Consider the following 24,283-nt stretch of genomic DNA (forward strand, 5'->3'; position numbering starts at 1 on the left):
ACATAGGCTATTAACTGGACTGAACCAGACTCTACAGCAAACATAGGCTATTAACTGGACTGAACCAGACTCTACAGCAAACATAGGCTATTAACTGGACTGAACCAGACTCTACAGCAAACATAGGCTATTAACTGGACTGAACCAGACTCTACAGCAAGCGTAGGCTATTAACTGGATTGAACCAGACTCTACAGCAAATAAAGGCTATTAACTGGACTGAAACAGACTCTACAGCAAACAGAGGCTATTAACTTGCCTGAACCAGACTCTACAACAAATGTAGGCTATTAACTGGACTGAACCAGACTCTACAGAAAACATAGGCTATTAACTGGCCTGAACCAGACTCTATAGCAAACGTAGGCTATTAACTGGACTGAACCAGACTCTACAGCAAACATAGGCTTTTAACTGGACTGAACCAGACTCTACAGCAAACAACATTTCTTCATTTTTAACTGGTATGAACTACATATGTAAAATATGGACAAATCTTACAGTTAGCTGATTACTACAATATTTTCCCAAAAACATTCTGTAGAAAAAATTGATAAGATAAAAAGACAAAAAAATGACAAAATATCAAATCATTTGACTCCAGATTGAATGTAACAAAATTTGAATTTTATAAATATCGTGGACAATAATAACTTTTTCTTCACTTTCATTTTGAGAAATAAATGTCTATACACGGCATATATTGATACCATAGTAGTAGACTGGAACTCATCACAGTATACAAACTCTTAATACCATATCAAGGCTTAAAGATTTACCAACAGTTAATTGTAAAACAAGTTTTTACGGTACACAAACTCTTAACAGTACTTAACAGTATTCCAACTCTTAAGGACATACCAACTATTAAAGTCTGTAACTCTTAATGATATACCAACTCTTAATGGCATACCAACTCTTAATGCTGTAACTCATAATGATATACCAACTCTTAATGACATACCAACTCTTAATGATGTAAGTCTTAAGATATACCAACTCTTAATGGCATAGGCATACCAACTCTTAATGCTGTAACNTAATTTTCCCTTTGGGGCCCCGCCCTGGCCCCAGGGGTGGGGGTAGGAATCCCAATTTTACAATTTTGAAGCCTCATCTACCAAGGATGATTCTGACCAAGTTTGAAAAAAATCCATCCACTGGTTCTTGAGAAGAAGTTGAAAATGTAAAAGTTTACGCACGACGCACGACGCACGACGGACGACGGACGACGGACGACGGACAACGACGGACGAAAAGCGATTGGAATAGGTCACTTGAGCAAAGCTCAGGTGACCTAAAAATACCAACTTTTATTAACAAACAACTCTTATTGCCATACCAACTCTTAATGTCATATCAAATCTTAATGCTGTTAATCTTAATAACTTACCAACTCTTATTAACAAACAACTCTTATTGACATACCAAATCTTAATGACATACCAACTATTAATGCTGTAACTTTTAACAGTATACACACTCTTAATGTCATGCTAACAATTTATTATAACACCAAGTAAATGATAGATAGATGGTGTTGTCTGAAGAAGACATTACTACATACCACCAGCACATGTAAAACATCTGTGTACGAGTAGCCAGGTGAGCCTACTAGAATGCTTAAAGAGCCTTTAACTGCACAGGTGCTACAAATAAATTGGAAACCTCTGTCAAATAATACAGATTTCTTGGTAAATAGAGAAAAAGACAATCATTTTGTTGAATAGCATTACCCATAATGAGAGAGAATTGTAAACATAACAGACGTTTAAAATACCAAAGATTTCCGATACTTTGCCTAAATGACCATCTAGATGGTTATCTGTACAAAAACCATTTCAATAAGGCATATAATAATAATAGAGAGCTCGCTCTTTTAAAACGTAATTAAATCCACCAAAATGTGGTCATGTGACCCAGACCAACCTTTCACTATGGAGCGTCTAACAAGTGTTGTGACATGGTGATACTTTCTGTGACGTTGTTATAGCGATACCCGGTTATTTAGGGCCGCGTTCATTGTTACACAACTTTTCGGTTTCATCAACGGCTATGATCCTGAAACCCGGGTCAATCTCCCTTAATTTACGACTGAACTTGGTTTTTTAATGTATCTTGTCGTTCGGTGCTAAACACTCAAATGTTACACTACCGATTCAGCTAAGGTGTCTCTTTCTGTTCAAAACATGAATAGAGCAGCAAGGTTTTTGACAAGTCCTATATTTGACAAATTCGTCCGAACTAGTTTCTTTTGAAATAGGAGTTTTTGTGTGATTCTGTAAGCTGCCATGACTTTTAAAAGGAGGTGAGAATTAATCATCCTACCCTTTAGTACTGGTATTCTATCTACTTCACCACTTTTATGATTTATTAATCAAATACTAAACTTGATCTGGTCTTTACACCTGTACATACCGACCTTAACGTCTTCCTTCAATCTGTCTATTTATCACCACACAAAAACATAAATTAAACGTAAACATTTGCAAACTTTACTTATTTATTTCAGTACATAAGATGATGGAAATATTTATGAGTTTTGATGATTTTTGATTTATAAAATATGCATTATTTCATGATGGATTAGCTTATTACTTTATATTTCTATATATTTGTAAATAGGATTGCGGGAAATTAACATATAAATATTCACAACCTTTTACATAAATTAAGGAATTCCTTAGTCATCTACATATCATGGGTTCCCTGATCAGAATCACAATCACTGAGAGATGTGTCTTTGTGATTTTGACATTACATAAAAAAAAAATCCTAATTTTGCGATACTGATAATTATTTTAGCACCGAAGGCATTCACCTGATCAAGCTTTTATTCTACTCTTGTTACGAGTATTGTGAGGAAAACCACATTATATTGTATTAATGATTTTATTTCCTCTGTTAAGAAGAGTGTTAGGATATGACCCTGTCAGATAAAACCTCAGTAATGTAAGACCATGGATCAAACTCTTCCATAATCTGTTTTATATTCATCCCTGTCATTGACGTAGGATTTTCCTGAGTTACAGTTGATGTATGTACCTTACCAACTCCTCCTACACATGATAGCCAGGGTTAGAAACCAGGAGAAATCGGAGGAACTAGCGAGGGTTGAACCTGTTTATAACACAGGTCATCCTCCAACACATTGTTTTACCTGGGAGCTCCACCAAGTCTATCTGCTGTGTTAAACGTCACGATGATCAGCTCTCTAATGTATTTCTACTGACGTGAACTAGGCAGAACGTCTTGCACATTTAAATCTCAGCTAACTGCATTGTAAAACTGCAGTAAACATGTATGCTCTTCGTACAGAATTGATGTGTTTCTGTGTTACACAGATATTTTTTCTTGTTGCAGGAAGAAACTTGATGACCTAGCTACCTAGCAAGTATACATCGCTGCATATTTTACCTTCATCCAAACATCGTTAAAAAATCTGAACTTGTAGCCATGTCTAATATCTCATTACAGATGCTCAACTTTTATGATATAAACTCAGGTTTTAAGAAAGTAAAATTCATTTTTTTCCATTCATTATCATATTTCAAAGCTAAAATGATACAATTTTGTTACATCAGTCAATGCTATGATTTATAAATGTCATCAACATTCACATCTATGGAACAAATACACGACATTATTTTTTTTCCCTAAAATGTTATTTGTTGACCGAGTAGTAACAATGAGAAGAGATTGTGTAGGACTAGTGTTGTTGTGGGTATTCTAACTGCCCTGTATGTATTACCTAGCTTGTAATCAAAGTCTGTGTATTAGTGATTGGCCAGTGGTAATGGGCAACTCTCTGGCCATGGCCACCAATAGGATTACTGATACTGGGCCTGACATATAAACATATAATAATATTGACATAATAATCATGTGTATACATGATAAATAATGTTTGTAATGTAAAACGGTACGTTTTATGTAAAGTTAAGTGTCTTAGGAGTAATATCATAAATTATACAGAGTACTTTATTAAATGATGCATATCATTTTTATCTATTGTTATGTTTGACAAAGTAGGTCTTCCAGTACTATATATGTCAATAAGCTCTGAGAGCTACTGGACATTTTATCATTCTCGCTAATTAAACCATCTATATTCAGTATTACACAACATTTCACCAGTAGAAATGAGTGGAATTTTAACTATCTTCTTTCACATTTTTATGGGCCTTGGGAGACTATCAACATCCTGAGATAAGAAATAATGAATGCCTTTAATTCCTTTCCCCTCAGGACTAATCCATGGACTGAGATGGCAAATCAGCTTTTTAAGACATCCCATTATCATCCACCATCGGCTGATTGCAGGGGAAAATAAAATGTCATTTTTCAAAAATTTTAACAGTCTAGAGATATCTATCTGTTGCTCTCTTTAAAGCGTTTAAATATCCGCCATCCCAGTCCCACTGTGGTAAACAAACCATTAATTCAGTCACTTAACTAGTTTACCTTCCCCTCAACTCTACCGTCTAAATATTCAGATGTTTGAACTTTTGGAAACATAAGTTAGTTCAGGCTGTCCTTTACCATCCCTGGTTCAGTTCCTGAGCAAGTGTTTGAACTAAACAGTCGACCCATAGACAATCACCATGTAAAACACTAGGTCTACGGGAATCCTTTACAGTAGACCCATTGAGAATCACCATGTAAAACACTGTAGGTCTACGGGAATCCTTTACAGTAGACCCATTGAGAATCACCATGTAAAACACTGTAGGTCTACGGGAATCCTTTACAGTAGACCCATTGAGAATCACCATGTAAAACACTGTAGGTCTACGGGAATCCTTTACAGTAGACCCATTGAGAATCACCATGTAAAACACTGTAGGTCTACGGGAATCCTTTACAGTAGACCCTTTGAGAATCACCATGTAAAACACTAGGTCTACAGGAATCCTTTACAGTAGACCCATTGAGAATCACCATGTAAAACACTAGGTCTACAGGAATCCTTTACAGTAGACCCATTGAGAATCACCATGTAAAACACTAGGTCTACAGGAATCCTTTACAGTAGACCCATTGAGAATCACCATGTAAAACACTAGGTCTACAGGAATCCTTTACAGTAGACCCATTGAGAATCACCATGTAAAACACTAGGTCTACAGGAATCCTTTACAGTAGACCCATTGAGAATCACCATGTAAAACACTAGGTCTACAGGAATCCTTTACAGTAGACCCATTGAGAATCACCATGTAAAACACTAGGTCTACAGGAATCCTTTACAGTAGACCCATTGAGAATCACCATGTAAAACACTAGGTCTACAGGAATCCTTTACAGTAGACCCATTGAGAATCACCATGTAAAACACTAGGTCTACAGGAATCCTTTACAGTAGACCCATTGAGAATCACCATGTAAAACACTAGGTCTACAGGAATCCTTTACAGTAGACCCATTGAGAATCACCATGTAAAACACTAGGTCTACAGGAATCCTTTACAGTAGACCCATTGAGAATCACCATGTAAAACACTAGGTCTACAGGAATCCTTTACAGTAGACCCATTGAGAATCACCATGTAAAACACTAGGTCTACAGGAATCCTTTACAGTAGACCCATTGAGAATCACCATGTAAAACACTAGGTCTACAGGAATCCTTTACAGTAGACCCATTGAGAATCACCATGTAAAACACTAGGTCTACAGGAATCCTTTACAGTAGACCCATTGAGAATCACCATGTAAAACACTAGGTCTACAGGAATCCTTTACAGTAGACCCATTGAGAATCACCATGTAAAACACTAGGTCTACAGGAATCCTTTACAGTAGACCCATTGAGAATCACCATGTAAAACACTAGGTCTACAGGAATCCTTTACAGTAGACCCATTGAGAATCACCATGTAAAACACTAGGTCTACAGGAATCCTTTACAGTAGACCCATTGAGAATCACCATGTAAAACACTAGGTCTACAGGAATCCTTTACAGTAGACCCATTGAGAATCACCATGTAAAACACTAGGTCTACAGGAATCCTTTACAGTAGACCCATTGAGAATCACCATGTAAAACACTAGGTCTACAGGAATCCTTTACAGTAGACCCATTGAGAATCACCATGTAAAACACTAGGTCTACAGGAATCCTTTACAGTAGACCCATTGAGAATCACCATGTAAAACACTAGGTCTACAGGAATCCTTTACAGTAGACCCATTGAGAATCACCATGTAAAACACTAGGTCTACAGGAATCCTTTACAGTAGACCCATTGAGAATCACCATGTAAAACACTAGGTCTACGGAAATCCTTTACAGTAGACCCATTGAGAATCACCATGTAAAACACTAGGTCTACAGGAATCCTTTACAGTAGACCCATTGAGAATCACCATGTAAAACACTAGGTCTACGGGAATCCTTTACAGTAGACCCATAGACAATCATCATGTAAAACACTAGGTCTACAGGAATCCTTTACAGTAGACCCACTGAGAATCACCATGTAAAACACTAGGTCTACAGGAATCCTTTACGATAGACCCATAGACAATCACCATGTAAAACACTAGGTCTACAGGAATCCTTAACGATAGACCCATAGACAATCACCATGTAAAACACTAGGTCTACGAGAATCCTTTACAGTAGACCCATTGAGAATCACCATAGGAAGAGGTTTGAGGCTTAAACAAGGGGCGATGCTTTCAGCCCATTGCTTACATGCATACCAAGCAGGAAAGAAAACCCCAGATGTTACAAGTATATCCTTGTAAGATAAACCTATATATTATCAATAAACCTTACAGTGGAGCTCATCATTATGCTACTTATTTCAATGGCTGTCCTAAAATGCTCTAAAATATTGTCGAGTGTTAAATCAGACACAAGTGATGTTCTTAAATATTGTCCAATAGCTGAAGTACAGCACAGAGAGAACCACATGGATAACTGTTCTTAGAAGTTTTGGGGGGTATATACAAGTGTTGTGGGTATAAACTATTCCTTTTTGAGATATTGTCATAAACAATATTTCTACTAAACATCTAAATCACATGGGTTTTTTATCACAGGTGTGCCTCATTACATGTCAGTGTAAATATATTCAAATAAATGATACCTGTACACGGTATATCTTACACACGGCAGTACACACTTCAGGGTCACCACAATTTACCAATTACGGAAAATCCTAATGCTCTCTATACTGTAAAACCCATCTGTCATACACATAGTTTAGATAATTAATAAATCGTAGGAATTACCGACGTTCACACCTGTAATTGGAAAAAAGATGTTAAAAAGAGTTAATCTGAATTAGGAAAAAGTCAATTCATCATGATTATTATAAACCGGTGAATTATTGCCAGAAAAGAGCTGATATTTGATATGAAGAATTTATTTTTAAATATAATCAACAGGAATTTCAGCACTGTTACAGTCAATCAACTCTCTATTCTAAAAGTCTGAAGAGTTTGTAACTTTTGACACACAATCAGAAAGGAACTTTAATTAACCACAAGACAGCACAAGCTGTTTGAGATACCTGCTATATACACTGGTATATGCATTGTCAGTCTTTGAAATAGCCTATATGCTCCAGGTCTAGGGCCTAATTATTTCTTCATTAACAACAGTATATACCACTTCATTTAAGTCCTGTGTGTAAGTTTTTATTGCTCAAAAGCTATTTGTGTCTAACATTACTTGTAAAGCTACGGAACATTTTTTTAAATTAAAGAAATGCCACATGACAGTTGTAAGCGGTTTGATACAAAACATTATAAGATTGGAAAAGGTCTATGTCACATAAGATCCTCCCTAATGTTAGTTCTTAGTATGTAAATGATCAGAAAGTCAACAACATCTGCTGTCTATTACATTCAGCTGATCTCGTGACAATAAACACATGTTCAAATCAAGTGCTTATTACATTGTACATCACAATTACACAAGTAAGTTTTGTTTTACAAAGTAATGAAATCTCTTTATTTCAAACATTGAATTATTGAAGGCGTTGGTTTCTGTAAACAGGATAGAAACAAGGTGTGGCCCAGACTGCAGATTGCTTTGTACCTTTATGTCACAGAGTCAGTCTTACATGTATAGAGCCATTGGTAAAACTTAATGAATGAATGTTCGCACCAAATATATTGACAGAAAATGTAAATATTTGAATTGTTTGACAGTTCGTTACAAAATTAAATTTGCTAGCATTAGAAAGTACATGGCCCTCCCAGACAAACATCCATTGTCAGTGACAAAACACGTAGATTTTCTATTCGGGTCGCAAAAGCTTCAACTGCAATCTGAATAGAAGAGATGCTTTGCAAGAATACTTTGTGAAAAATATATAATCCAAACACTACAAAGATTGTTAATAGTTCATTTCCCTAGAGACAGAAAGGGACCGGGAGAGAAAGAAAAGGAGCATCGTCACAAGACAATGAGCACAATCACAAGACAATGAGTACAATCACAAGATAATGAGCACAATCACAAGACAATGAGCACAATCACAAGATAATGAGTACAATCTCAAGACAATGAGCACAATCACAAGATAATGAGCAAAATCACAAGACAATGAGTACAATCACAAGACAATAAGTACAATCACAAGATAATGAGTATAATCACAATACAATGAGCATAATCACAAGACAATGAGTACAATCTCAAGACAATGAGCACAATCAAAAGATAATGAGCACAATTACAAGACAATGAGCAAAATCAAAAGACAATGAGTACAATAACATGATAATGAGCACAACCACAAGATAATGAGCACAATTACAAGACAATGAGCACAATCACAAGATAATGAATATAATCACAATACAATGAGCACAAGAAAGAAAAGGAGCATCGTCACAAGACAATGAGCTCAATCACAAGACAATGAGTACAATCACAAGACAATCGGCACAATCACAAGATAATGAGTATAATCACAAGATAATGAGCACAATCACAAGATAATGAATATAATCACAAGACAATGAGCAAAATCACAAGATAATGAGCACAATCACAAGATAATGAGTATAATCACAATACAATGAGCACAATCACAAGATAATGAGCACAATTACAAGACAATAAGCACAATCACAAGACAATGAGTACAATAACATGATAATGAGCACAATCACAAGATAATGAGTACAATCTCAAGACAATGAGCACAATCAAAAGATAATGAGCACAATTACAAGACAATGAGCAAAATCAAAAGACAATGAGTACAATAACATGATAATGAGCACAATCACAAGATAATGAGCACAATCATAAGACAATGAGCACAATCACAAGACAATGAGCAAAATCACAAGATAATGAGCACAATCACAAGATAATGAGTATAATCAAAAAACAATGAGCACAATCACAAGACAATGAGCAAAATCACAAGATAATGAGCAAAATCTCAAGACAATGAGCACAATCACAAGATAAGGAGCTCAATTACAAGACAATGAGCACAATCACAAGACAATGAGCAAAATCACATGATAATGAGCAAAATCACAAGACAATGAGTACAATCACAAGACAATAAGCACAATCACAAGATAATGAGTACAATCACTGAGCACAATCATAAGACAATGAGCACAATCACAAGACAATGAGCACAATCACAAGACAATGAGTACAATAACATGATAATGAGCACAACCACAAGATAATGAGCACAATTACAAGACAATGAGCAAAATCAAAAGACAATGAGTACAATAACATGATAATGAGCACAATCACAAGATAATGAGTACAATCACAAGACAATGAGTACAATCACAAGACAATAAGTACAATCACAAGATAATGAGTATAATCACAAGATAATGAGTATAATCACGATACAATGAGCACAATCACAAGATAATGAATATAATCACAATACAATGAGCACAAGAAAGAAAAGGAGCATCGTCACAAGACAATGAGCTCAATCACAAGACAATGAGTACAATCACAAGACAATAAGCACAATCACAAGATAATGAGTATAATCAAAAAACAATGAGCACAATCACAAGACAATGAGCAAAATCACAAGACAATGAGTACAATCACAAGACAAAGAGCACAATCACAAGACAATGAGTATAATCACAAGATAATGAGCACAACCACAAGATAATGAGTATAATCACAAGATAATGAGTATAATCACGATACAATGAGCACAATCACAAGATAATGAATATAATCACAAGACAATGAGCACAGTCAGAAGATAATGAGCACAATCACAAGATAATGAGCACAATCATACGACAAGGAGCACAATCACAAGACAATGAGCACTATCACAAGACAATGAGCACATTCACAAGACAATGAGCACAATCACAAGACAATGAACACAATCACAAGACAATGAGCACAATCACAAGATAATGAGCAAAATCACAAGACAATGAGTACAATCACAAGACAATCGGCACAATCACAAGATAATGAGTATAATCACAAGATAATGAGTATAATCACGATACAATGAGCACAATCACAAGATAATGAATATAATCACAAGACAATGAGCAAAATCACATGATAATGAGCAAAATCACAAGACAATGAGTACAATCACAAGACAATTAGCATCAACACAAGACAATGAACACTTTCACAAGACAATGAGCACAATCAAAAGACAATGAGCACAATCACAAGACAATGAACACAATCACAAGATAATGAGTACAATCATAAGACAATGAGCACAATCACAAGACAATGAGCACAATCACAAGACAATGAGTACAATAACATGATAATGAGCACAATCACAAGACAATGAGCATCAACACAAGACAATGAACACAATCACAAGATAATGAGTACAATCATAAGACAATGAGCACAATCACAAGACAATGAGCACAATCAAAATAATGGGAAAGACATCACAAGACAATGAGTACAATCACAAGACAATGAGCACAATCAAAAGACAATGAGCACAATCACAAGATAATCAGTACAATCTCAAGACAATGAGCAAAATCACAAGATAATAAGCAAAATCACAAGATAATGAGTACAATCACAAGACAATGAGCAACAAGATAATGAGCACAATCACAAGACAATGTGTACAATAACATGATAATGAGCACAATCACAAGACAATGAACACAATCACACGATAATGAGTACAATCATAAGACAATTAGCACAATCACAAGACAATGAGCATCAACAAAAGACAATGAACACTTTCACAAGACAAGGAGCACAATCACAAGATAATGAGCGCAATCACAAGACAATGAGCAGAATCAAAAGACAATGAGTACAATCACAAGACAATAAGCACAATCACAAGATAATGAGTACAATCACAAGATAACAAGTATAATCACAATACAATGAGCACAATCACAAGATAATGAGTACAATCTCAAGACAATGAGCACAATCACAAGACAATGAGCATAATTACAAGACAATGAGCACAATCACAAGATAATGAGCACAATCATAAGACAATGAGCACAATCACAAGACAATGAGCACTATCACAAGACATTGAGTACAATAACAAGACAATGAGCACAATCACAAGATAATGAGCGCAATCACAAGACAATGAGCAGAATCACAATAATGGGAAAGACATCACAAGACAATGAGTACAATCACAAGGCAATGAGCATCAACACAAGACAATGAACCCTTTCACAAGACAATGAGCACAATCACAAGACAATGAGCACAATAACAAGATAATGAGCACAATCACAAGACAATGAGCACAATCACAAGATAATGAGCGCAATCACAAGACAATGAGCACAATCACAATAATGGGAAAGACATCACAAGACAATGAGTACAATCACAAGGCAATGAGCATCAACACAAGACAATGAACCCTTTCACAAGACAATGAGCACAATCACAAGACAATGAACACAATCACAAGACAATGAGCATAATCACAAGATAATGAGTACAATCACAAGACAATGAGCACCATCACAATACAATGAGCGCAATCACAATAATGGAAAAGACATCACAAGACAATGAGCATAAACACAAGACAATGAGCACAATTACAAGACAATGAGCAATGGAAGAGAATGATAAAGGAGGTATTTAGCTAAGTAGATACAGGTACTACAAGGCAGTAATAAACAACTAGTGCAGGGGTACATGTGAATCAGAAACTTTGATATAAAACGTCCACTTTAACTTTGGAATCATCAAGTATGTATAAGGTTTATAAAGTGTTACATCACCGCATCTATTATAGCCAATAATAACTTTCCAAAATAATCTTGGATGTCTTAATTTTATAGTGAACTCTCTGATGTTTCAACTTTAACGGTGAGATCTCTGATGTTTCAATTTTAAAACTGAGATTTCTGATGCTTTAATCTTTAAGGTTAGCTCTCTGATAGCCTTAGTTGTTTTATGTCACGTAGATATTGCTACTGTTGCCTAAAGAAAACATCTATTAGAGAACTACACTGACATGTTTTGAATAAGTTTGCAATAGACTTTGTCCCTAAGAAGTTCCCCGCACGACCAGTGTGAAGGAGAGGCCACAGGGCTGACCACAGTTACAGGTAAACGCCTACAGCCAGGTACATCCAGTGCAGGTGAATTATCTGTTGACCAGGTGCAAACCACAAATATGCATGACAGTTCTAATCCGATGGACAGGTTTGTCGCTCTGTTAGACACACCTGTGTTTTACACAGGTACATAGTATCATTTTTCCAGGGAATTTGATCTATTTGGTAGGCTTATGAACTTAATACTTAAATATCCAAAAAAATCACTTAAAATTATAATTGCTTGAGTGAAACTATCTGACTAATGCATAATGTAACCAATGTCTGTATTACTTCATAGATCAAATATGTCTTATAAAAATTAATATGTCAAATCCAATCGTTCTGTTGTTAAACCTGCTACTTCACACGTTGTATGAATCATGTTATAAAGGTTGGCTTTTTTCAAAAAGAGTAAGAATCTCGCAGTTGATTTCTAAGATCAAACAAACAATGAAGTTAATGTCAAACTGTAACTAATTAAATTTCTATCTTTCTCTCTCACCTGTGATCTTTACATCGTACATAATCTCTTTTTACCTACTGAATTAAACATCTATCCGTGACATGTTAAGGAGATCGGGAATACTGCCTGGTATTTACAGATTTCTACCGTCCTAATGAGACAAAGCACAGGAGATGTTCCATGTCTGCCAGAATAGACCCAACTCTGTTTAGTACAAGTAATACCTACACAGCCGTCCCTTTATCCCAATTAATTTGGTACCTGTTTTTTTAGGATCTAATTTTTTTGAATTTCAGGTATTCTGTCAACTCCTGTGATAACAAGTTCGCTAGCGTTAAATGCTGGTCTGACTCTGATTTACTGCAAACTTTTACAGACAAGATAGCATCCAAACCTATTGCTTTATTAATTAGCTACCTGAACAGGAGTTTTTGAATTGCAGCCATTTATAAATGTCAGTAGCTGTGATAAAATGTTCATGTCTCTGAAGAGTTGAAGATTGTGAATGGAACTAAGTGTTGGCTATAATACAGGAGAATGTGTACGGGGAAATCACAGACAGATGTTTGGCTCAGTAGTCTGGCACTCTGTCCTCATAGCCTCTAATGCTTTACATATAATCACAGTTTTATGGCATTAGTGTGTTTTTTGTCTTAATTGTAGTCAAGGTCACCAAGGTCATGAGACATTCCATACCAACAAGTTTGACGTTCATGGTGACCTATGTCACATCTCATCAAGAGTGATATGGACCTGGAGCACTGGGCTCTGGACAGGAAACTTGACATGACAGACAAACCACGGGGAGAGCACTGTTGGTTGATATCAAAGTTTTACTTTTTACACAAATGTACTTATTAAACGTGTCGCAACATTTCAAGACCGACTGGTCCGCGACATGTTTAATACGTAAATTGTTTGTGTAAAAAGTAAAACTTGATATCACCTATTTCCAAACTGATGAATCTTATTGAACACTGTTGATTGAGTTTAACCTCATAAATAGTTTTAAAATATGTCTTGTAAAAAATATTCATCAGATATTAACTTCCTATTGAATCGTTATCTGAATCTAATTTCTATTAACATGATAAATAAGTTTAAATTTTCAGTAGTTTTTCGGAAGACAAAGCACCAGGAGCTGGCTATACCTCCATCAGGTGCGAGTACCTACCACTTGTATACACCACCTACTTACCCTGTTTGAGGTGCGAGTACCTTCCACTTGTATACACCACCTACTTACCCTGTTTGACATGTAACAACACACCTACTCTATTTCCCTGTGCCAGCCTCCTGACACACACAACAATTACCCCTAACTATTCTCACCAGGATGCTTAATTTGGTAATTGGAGAGAGACAAAAACAAATCCAGAATCCCAAAAGACACATGTACCAGACTTCATATTCTGGAGGTTTCTTGCCTGATAGCTCCTGTAATTGTGTGTAGGAGTGTCGGTGTGTGCCAGTTTTTTTTAGCAGTTTTAATTTCTTCTACTATGCTTGGTGTCAGTGAATTGTGGGTTGGTTATTTGTAGCAGAAAAATTGGCCATCAAAGATTTGGTTTAGATCTATGAACACATCTCTGATTCTGTCTGGAATGACATTATACATTTAACAAAATAGTGTAGTATTTCTTTGTTATGTTGCCTTTGCATTTATATTTTTCTATTAATAAACCCAATCATTTATCATTAAAAAGAAAAAAATCTTCATTTTACAAGAAACGTCTGTAGACTGACGAGAGCTAAGATAGTTTTTAGGGAGTGTCTGGTCCTTTTAACCAGCTTGAGTAAGTCAAAATGCCCTGGCTTCATTCTCCGTTCAGACCCACTTCTGTGGTTCTGCTTCCACACTGACAGGACATGACACCTAACTGTACACAGATCCAGATTTAAATTCCCAGGACATAAAAAAAAATCATTTTTCATGTAGAAGTTTTTTGTCCAACACATCAAGTCTCTCAAATCAAGAACAGTCAATGGAAATGCCACGTCAACTTTCCATATCAGGTTAAGTTAAAATGGGAGGTTAAAATGTGAAACTGACATTTAGTATTTTTGTTGCCAAGGTCACTGATGGTTGAAGGAAACCAGTTTCTGTTTCACTTAGCAACAGTGTCCATGATGACTATACCCCTCAACTAAATCTGTTATTACAGATGAAATGAAGTGTAGTGCTTTGTGTTTCTCCCAGTACTTGTTCTGTGTATAGGTCCATATACCTTCTCCTTACCCCGTAGTTTACTACATTAGTAGATAAACAGTGAGACATGGAGCTTTATAGAGCCTTCACTACAGAGTGATTCTATACTCCTGAAAACAAACACAACACTCTTATCTATCAGAAATAATGTGAGAACAAGAACTGTTACATAATCTGACAATCATACAGTAATGGGAAACCATTTTCTGAAAGTTTTAAAGAGAAACAAGTTGCTGTTGGATTGGTTAAGGTGTCTGCTATCTGGATATCTGGTTTGTTTCACTTTGATCGATTTTAAGTCTGTATTGGACAGGTGATGTCATTTTTTCTGATGCTCTGTCAATAAAACTTGCCTAAATACTTGCTGGGGAATCAGAGTTATGTGCATGGTTGTGCTTTATGAGGTGTAGTCCTTCTGACAAGTCAAATTGAGACTCCTCAGATCCTTCTGCAAGTTTGCTAGGCTGTGCATTGCAACTTCAACAAATCTAGATATTTCATATGGAGCTTAATCTCTAAAGAAGAATGAAGCACTTTCAATCCATCATATATGTGTAATTTTGTTTTCGGGTGTGATATTATGAAATTATTTTATGTTACCGTGCAAGGCTAAGCTGTTCCTCTATCAAAATCTTTACAGCCATAATTGTAAAATATAAATGCAAACTTGTTTTGGGAGGGCAAATGAACCTATCAGACAGCATATCCCGGTATAAAGGGCAAGATGACTAATTTAGAACACCAAAGGGCAGATAACTCAACAAACTACCACAGAAATTAGCAAGTAATGAAAAAAGGGAAGAAAATTATACAGAAAGACATGTCTAAGAAAGAGAAATTTTAACTCCTTGAGAATGATTCGAGGATATACCTACTCGATCAAAGTAAAACAAGTTAGATGTAATGCACAAAAGTAAATAAGGGGACATAACTAGGGATGTGCTTACCTCATGAGGACACAGCCTGATCCAGCTGGTGGGGCCTGCCACTTGACGGTAATTAGCTTCTTCATCATCAGGTACCTGTGTGTGATCACCGTGCGGTTACAGTCGGGAGCTTTCTGGACACGCCCGTCTCGGGGAAACTGCAAAAATGACCGCACAACTCAATAATAAATGCTGCTTCTTGTTAAGCTCTAGTGCCTTCGTAGCTTATTTTGTGTATTAAATCAATTCCATTTAACTAGACAAAACCTAATCCAAAGCAAAAAAAAATATTCAGAATATTCTGTTATATAAAAACTGTTTAGCACTAACGACTGTTTCTATGTTATACCTGAAAACAACCAAATCCTTATGAATCAACAAAACAGGAAATCAGCAATTTACCTAATATATACCACTGATCATTCTCACACCTACACAAAGTCTTCTGGATACAACAAAACTTCCACCAAAGGATATGAACAAAATTCACACAAGTTTATTACAGGTAAGGCAATCAGTTGCTATAGCTGTGATTGAGGGTGAAATGCTGTTTTATATCCCCAACACTACCAGTATACCAGTTACATAATCATCTGTGTGACCTATACACCCATCAACTACTCAGTCTTGTAAATAAATATCACAATGTTTAATTAAATCCAGCATGTCTGTGTTGCTGAAGACCAATGATAAATAGGGACTAAAAAAATACCAAACACTAGAAACTCCACAGCACTGTATGCTGTATACCTGTTATCTTATAGGTAGCTTTACATGTACTGCTATCAATTTTACAGTTAAGCTCGTTATAATGATGGTTCAAAATCTACCTGACCTATGCAAGTGTAATGTAGAAAAGTATAAATCACAAATGCGCAACTATCTACATATATGTAAGATACCAATCATGCATACCAAGTTTCATATACATATCAATATAAAAGTTGCATACAAGGAGCAGTACTTCAAACAAAATTTATAAATGGAAAACAGAAAAGGGGCATAACTTCCAATAAAAAAAGGTTAAAAGTTTACCATAGTCCTGATAGATGTACAACTTCCAAGTGTGGTGATTACAACTGTGTTTAGTTTTCGAGATATTTAGAATTAAACTGTATACAAAATTTGACTCAGAATTTTGAAGAAGGAGCATAACTCCCATGAAAATAGCTGGATAAGAAATGATGTGACTCGATCTATCTGTGAGGTTTCGTAAAATTTGGATGAAAGTTGAAAGAGGACTGATGTAAACAATATTCGGTTACAATTTTGTGAAAGGACATAAAACTATCCGAATAAAAAAGTAAGCTTGGGTCCACAACTTCAGATTGTGTTGACTATCTGTGGAATTTCACGAAATTCAGATGAAAACTTTGGTTTATCTGGACAAGATTCCAATTTGAGGGGAAGGAGAGGAGGCCATAGCATGCTTAGTCTGTTATCCCTCGATGATCTATTCATGGTTCTAAAGCAATGTATTTTCTTTGTAAATATTTTCTTTAGATGAAGAATAGCACGATCTTGAATGGCCTTGAAAGATTTCAAATGAGTTTTACATTATAAATATCCCTTGTCATCTCTGTGTTACTGTTTTCAGTTGGAAAATAGGAAAATTTGGAGTAGAACATAAAACTGACATACTTCAGAAAATCAAGATTAGTTAAGCACATTAACTCCAATAGTATAACCTCATACTTTAATAAATTTACTTTCTTTTCCATTTTATGCTCTGGAGTTAAATAACCCTTATCTACAATAATTTGATATACCACAATTTGACAGAGGTGTGAAGGAGGGTTTTCCATCATAACTGATAAATCACTTGAGATTTAAAAAATGGTATGGAGCTCTACCCTCACACATAAATCATACTGTTATCAGGTATCAAATAGGAGCGATAAGGAACTTGAGTTACATCAGCTGTCAAACTTAACACTCCCAGTAGAGACATAATAATTATCTGATTTAAATATGGCAAAAGTTTATATCCTGCTTCTCAAGCACCTGCCCCTTAATGACAAGTCCCTCAATTTCTGGAACAATTTTGTACACAATTAATGTACCCTTTTAATCGCCAGCAGTTTCCTTCTGAATCAGCATGATCAATGTTTAAATCCAAACCCATCATTTCATACTGTATTATCTTTGAAAAGTGGAAACATTGAAAGTTTGAAATTTATAATTGAATGATCATGAATACTTTCATGAATATGAAACAGTTTTAGCCATGTATATTAAGTATGGTTTATACTGAAGAGTATATGAATACCTGTAATTAAATTACAATAAGTAATCAAGTGTATAATAAACACAAAGAGACTTTTTAACATCAACATTCAGTCCAGCTGACCACCTACAACTTAAGATCTATGGGTCTCCTCCTATTGGTCAACATTTTTGAGAGGCCACTTTGTCGGCCCTCAGACAAGTAATGGGGCATGTAAGCTAGAGTCAATGAGGCATGAAATAACCAAAGATAGGCTGGAGCCATTCCATCACCAGTGGTCTGCCCTTACCCAGCAGGGGACACAACTAGTTCAAACACAGCCAGTGATTAGCTAGATTTGCAAGCATGGTTGGTAAATGTGGAGTAAGTGTGATGAAAATATCATGAAAAATCATAATTTTTCCTTATTTTTTCACTTTAAAAATGTAACCTTGATGAAAACTTGTATACACTTATCACTCTTGATTTTTTTTACATCACAGATCATAAAATGTGTAAAATATGTTTTTAACTTTAGAAAGCTTTTCATCTTACTTTTCCACCCAATACAGTTTGATTTCTTATCAGCCTCCTGGGTGGCACTTACGCACCCAACCTCACAAATCTACCAACTCAATTTTAGACATTTGATGGATGTAAAGAATTTCACTCAAGTCTCAAATTCTCCCTTTACAGATGTATTAATATATGTGCATGGAAGAATGGAAGTTAAATGTCAAGTTAATCATCTTTATTAGACTTTTATGTAGAAATTAGTTTGATAGCAGAACATTACAGGGTAAAATACATGGCATGAAAAGACTTTTAAAGCTACCTGAAAAGCAATGATATGTCATTGGGAAAGAGTTTCTATTTAAGTCACATCCTAACATACTGACATATTATGAAATACCTGATTGCCTGAACATTATGTGCTTTTACATACACTTACGGTGTTCCCTTAAACACTTTCTAACAAAATCACACAAGATAATATACCACAGTTAAAAGTCCTATTTTAGCATAGAACTGATAATGTTGCAAGATAAATATGAAAAAATCATATCAATACATCATTGCACTTTAACAGTTGTCCAGAAATTATAATTGGTTTGGTTAGTTCAGGTTTGGTAAGTGAAACAAGTCTATATACAGCAAGTGTGTGTTAAACATGTTTTTTAACATCAATCAAAGCAACTGTCAAACACCTTAACATCTTTATAATTATGATATATGCATTATGTCTCCACTCACCGAAAATGATCCAAGATTGATGCTATCATTTCTCGCTGATATTGACTCCATCATGAATCCGAGAAATACTGTATATCCAGGTCGTGTTCCATTTATTGTTACTGAAAAGATTAAGAGAAAAAGTTACACTTGAGTATAAAAACCTTCCATCACCAAGAAAATCAACAAGGAAATTTGTCAGACACTTTTGATCTTCATACTTTAGATTTTTAATAATTTAACTAAAGCAGTGATCCCAATTATCTTTGCATATACATAATGTACCAGGTATTGCTAGTATGAAAATTACATTTACATTGAATATTATGGGACCATGCTTGGTTTAAAATGTACAAAAAACAAAAAAACAAAAAATGAAACTTTATAATTTGATATACCTAACATTTACTTTTTATAATAAATAACATACGAATATGTTATATACTGATGTATACCCAACATTTGGTAGGACATACTCAACATAGGTACCCTAACAAAGAAATCCCAATGCAACGTATGTAACACAACAGAATTAAGTAACATTAAACAAAAAATGATGAACACATATACTTATTTTTTTATGTAATATTTACTTAACAAAAGTAACATATATACCCAACATTAAGAAAAATATACCCAACATAAGTAATGCATATATATATACATAAGAAGCAAACACCCAGGATAAATAGCATATATACATGTATCAACATTTAGAAAGTTATGGAACTTGGGTTAAGTCTGAAATTGCAAACTTCTGATCAAAAGCTTTTTATTTTCTAAAGCTTGATTTTTTTTCCTCATACATAAACTTATGTTTCTGATAGTGAAGCTTGGTTTCTCATTTTTGTTTTATATTTTTTTAATTTTAATTTTCTAGTTATATTATCCAGGTATCACTGCTCATTGGACTGTTTTACAAAAATATTACAAATATTCATGTTTCTTGAAAGGCACAGCATGAGCTATATCAGTGTGTAATACATCAACCCCTAAGAAATAATCAGTCAGTTAACATGCTAATTTAAAGAGATACATGTATTTACGTAGCTTTTCTTTTCATTTTTGCAGTGTTATGGTTCAATCTGTCATCAGGTTATCGTCGATGTTCAATGACTTATTACAAGATCCTTATGGTAATTCTGAGGTTATTTATAGTACATGTACCAAGCTACCATACAAGTGCACATTTGCAAAATGCCTTTGAATTTAGAAATATGCAAATGTACTGATGAGTATTAAAGGAACATAGCAATTAAAAAACAGTCTTGTTTTATCAAACATTTCATCATCTTTCTGGGTTTATTGAGCAATAGATCTTGTGCCTTTCATTTTATTTTCATATTAATATTATAGGCTGAAATATTAGTTGGAATAGATTGGTACACTTCTTTATTTCAAAGAAGATCTGCAGGTTTTTTCTAAATTATTCTTTCAGTGTTGTATTTAAATCAAAAAGACTGAAATGAAATGAAATGTAAAGGTACCTATCAAACGATAATAAATCTTGAAGATGCAACACTTTAAAATCAAGTAGAAAAACCCATACAGGAGGATTAACAACTTCTATTCACATTTATAATCATTACAAACACGACTGGGCAAAATTGATTCTATATTTGTATTATTTTGAAATATAAAACGGATATGTTGAGGGAGCGTTGATTGATGAGATCAATGATAATCCTTAAAATAAATATCTTTGATATGACCTCTTGCAGGCACTCTCAATATTATTGAGCTATTTGTACACATTAAATAAATACTTATTTTGCAATAGAAATAAGAATTGTATTTAACTCCCCAATCCTTTTTTGCTAATCCATGTAATTATTTTTAAAATATTACAAATGTTAAGAATAGAGTCCACCAACTGTGAAATATAATCAAAGCTTCTATAAATTGTAATCAATTTGTTTATCAAAGATTGACCAAGCACTTGGTTAAAATAGTTTTCTCGTCGGTGATCACCATCAAACAATCCTAAACGGATTTATCTTAAATATACACAAATCTCTAAAGCTATATCAGTTGATAAACGCACAATCAATTAATCACCTAGGTCCCAACTGAAAATGCTTTTTGATATTAAAATTGAACTTGTGTAAAACAGGGAAAATGTATAATACATAGATGTGATGGCTTTAGAACATATACAAAAACATTGAATTCAGTAAACTATGTGCATGTGACAAAAAAAAAATCACTAGATTCAATATACGATACATGACGTCTGTCTTGTGAGATCTAGCCTCTAATTTTTGGTAGGTAATGGGGACACAATGGGGACACAGCTAGTGTACCCAATTTACATTTGCAGTAATTAATAAGCTTAAAGACATGCAAAAATCTGACAGAAAGAGGTGTTTCTGGCACCCCTGAAACCTCACTGAATATGTCAGTTCTCTTTCTAATAACTTGGGATAATCATGAAATAAAAGTTTTTTGTTTCATTAATATTGCATTGTGTACATCAGTCTTAAAGCCTTTATCAAAACAAAATATTTGTATTCTCCATTTCATGCCATAATGGATGAGCAACATACAAACTAATTTTGTCAGCAGATACGATCTCAAAATATGAAACGTACCAGATGGAGAAATATCACGTAGTCTACAGTAGATGGTAATAGACACCTTGATTATAAAAAAACAATATTCTTGCATATGCTTTAGTTTACAACAGAAAACGGGGAAGGGATGACATTTCTAATGTATACTTCAAAGAGTATGGAGTAGGGTCGGTTGAGGGACATGAAGTATGTGTCCTCTGTTGACCTTTGGCCGGTGAGTACCTACTGCCCTATGTTGGCGACGTGGAACTCATGCCTACAGTAACCTTAAAGCTGCTGAAACGGCGAGTGATGTGGCCGAACTACATGTGTTGCTTCCTTGTGATGTCATTGCCGGGGGCCTCACGCCCAAAACAACCACAAGTGCCCATGATCCTTCTTACCACATGTATTTCTCATGTCACTTGATCAAAACACTCTAGTTATAGTGTTGTATGACTTTAAAGGGATACTCTAAAACATCTACAACAAATACTATATTTACTTCTTTAACTCCAATAACAAAAGAGTTCCAACTCTTTCGATTAAGGATGCTTGACCGTCTATTTTTTTTTATCTACATTTGTATTTTTTACTTTGTATTGTTTGCTTAATTTGATATTGAGACATACTAATAATCACGAATAAAAGAAATCCGTATAAAAATAAACACACGCAACGGGTAAATTTTGATAATGACATCGAGCAATTGCATATATTTGTAATTTGGGAGAAAGAGGAATGCGCGCGCAGACCGTGATTTAAACTCGCGACCCTCCAATCTTTAGACAGACGCTCTACCAATTGAGCCAATCGGTAACCGTCGGCACTTTCCGTAAACGAGAAAATTCTCCTTTACGGAAAGTGCCGACGGTTACGATTGCCAATTGAGCTACCTGATCTCCGACGATCGACCAAGTCCAATTTCAATTTTATTTTTTCCTCTTCCCTTCTTTTCTCTTTCTCATGAGCTACGCAGATTTTATTTTGGGGATTTTACCTCAGAACTTTGACTTAAATGTTTCCGCTCCATTTCTAAAATATACCTTCAAGTGTCCACAAACATCTGATTAATCTCACTGCCAATATTCTAGTCACAAACATATGACACTGACCCTCTGATAAATTTTGAGAATTCGTTGCAGTAATATTTGGCAGTAGCACATCCAAAAGTTTATCTGGAATGGAACTCGAACTGAAACCGTTTTACAACAAAAACAAGCGCATGCTTGTATTGATCGCCAATTGAAGTTTACACAGACAGGGCTAATTTCATTTTCTCGTGTGTCAATATTATCTATTTACGTCACAAGCCTTGAATTTCGAAAAGTCATGGTTAATACGTATGGTGTTATACAATACATAACTGGGCTGTACCTCCTGCGATCATACAAACATACCACCCTCTGTACGCATTCAAGCAATGTTTGTACAAAGTGCAAAGGAAACTACACATACATGAAATAACTTCTTTTGAAACCTCTGCATGAAAAATAAACATAGAAATAAAATTGTATTTTTATGGGTTGCATTTTTGCCTTTAATTAGAGTGTCTGTCCAATATAAGGTATTTCTCGTGTTTAAATAAGCGATCAAGTAGCTAGGGGTTTGTGTAGGCATAACAAACAAAACATCCCCAATCTCACAGCGCTAGATTTTGACCGAAGTCTGTACCTGGCGGACACTGGTACGTCCATAAATGGAAAATTCTGAAGAACAAGAACAGTAGACCCTAAGTCAAGGGGAGTTAATCCTTTCCCCAGTTTTCTCAACCTCAATCTTATTTCCATCAAAGGTAATTTACAATTAGGAAGTTTGACTCCAACTTTAAGGGGATATTTTTTCCTTTTTAAAATTGAGCTGACTTCAGAGGTACAAATAGAAATAATGATCCAACATTTTGAGGGAGTTCCCTGTTTTTGCGTTTTGCGTTGAGCTTATATATTACTTCAAGCATTTGCGGCGATTTAAACATTAACGTTGACTTAATTATCCAAAATTATTGCGTACTTTCGTGGTGATGGGAAAATCGAGTCAGGTACGACACATTTAGATTTATATAAAGCTCAATTACCTGGCACTGTAAGGAATGTTCTTCTTGGTTTATATACCTACAGGAATGGGGGGG

General features: G+C 35.0%; 1 protein-coding gene across 3 annotated transcripts in view; it reads right to left on the bottom strand.

The window, feature by feature from the left end:
- The window catches only part of LOC110464131 (spondin-1-like), a 105,724-nt gene that overhangs the window by 41,858 nt on the left and 39,583 nt on the right, over positions 1-24,283 (bottom strand). For 2 of the 3 annotated variants that reach the window (XM_021519196.1, XM_021519195.1), the window contains exons 2-3: positions 19,625-19,725; positions 16,186-16,322 (exon numbers count right to left, since the gene is read on the bottom strand). In XM_021519196.1, the coding sequence (XP_021374871.1) occupies positions 16,186-16,322; positions 19,625-19,725 (238 nt within the window). Of the gene's footprint in view, positions 1-16,185; positions 16,323-19,624; positions 19,726-22,559; positions 22,591-24,283 lie in introns of those variants that run through there. The other variant, XM_021519197.1, reaches the window with a different exon arrangement.

This window comes from Mizuhopecten yessoensis, unplaced genomic scaffold (assembly GCF_002113885.1).
Source record: "Mizuhopecten yessoensis strain PY_sf001 unplaced genomic scaffold, ASM211388v2 scaffold10963, whole genome shotgun sequence".
Taxonomy (NCBI): Eukaryota; Metazoa; Mollusca; class Bivalvia; order Pectinida; family Pectinidae; genus Mizuhopecten; species Mizuhopecten yessoensis.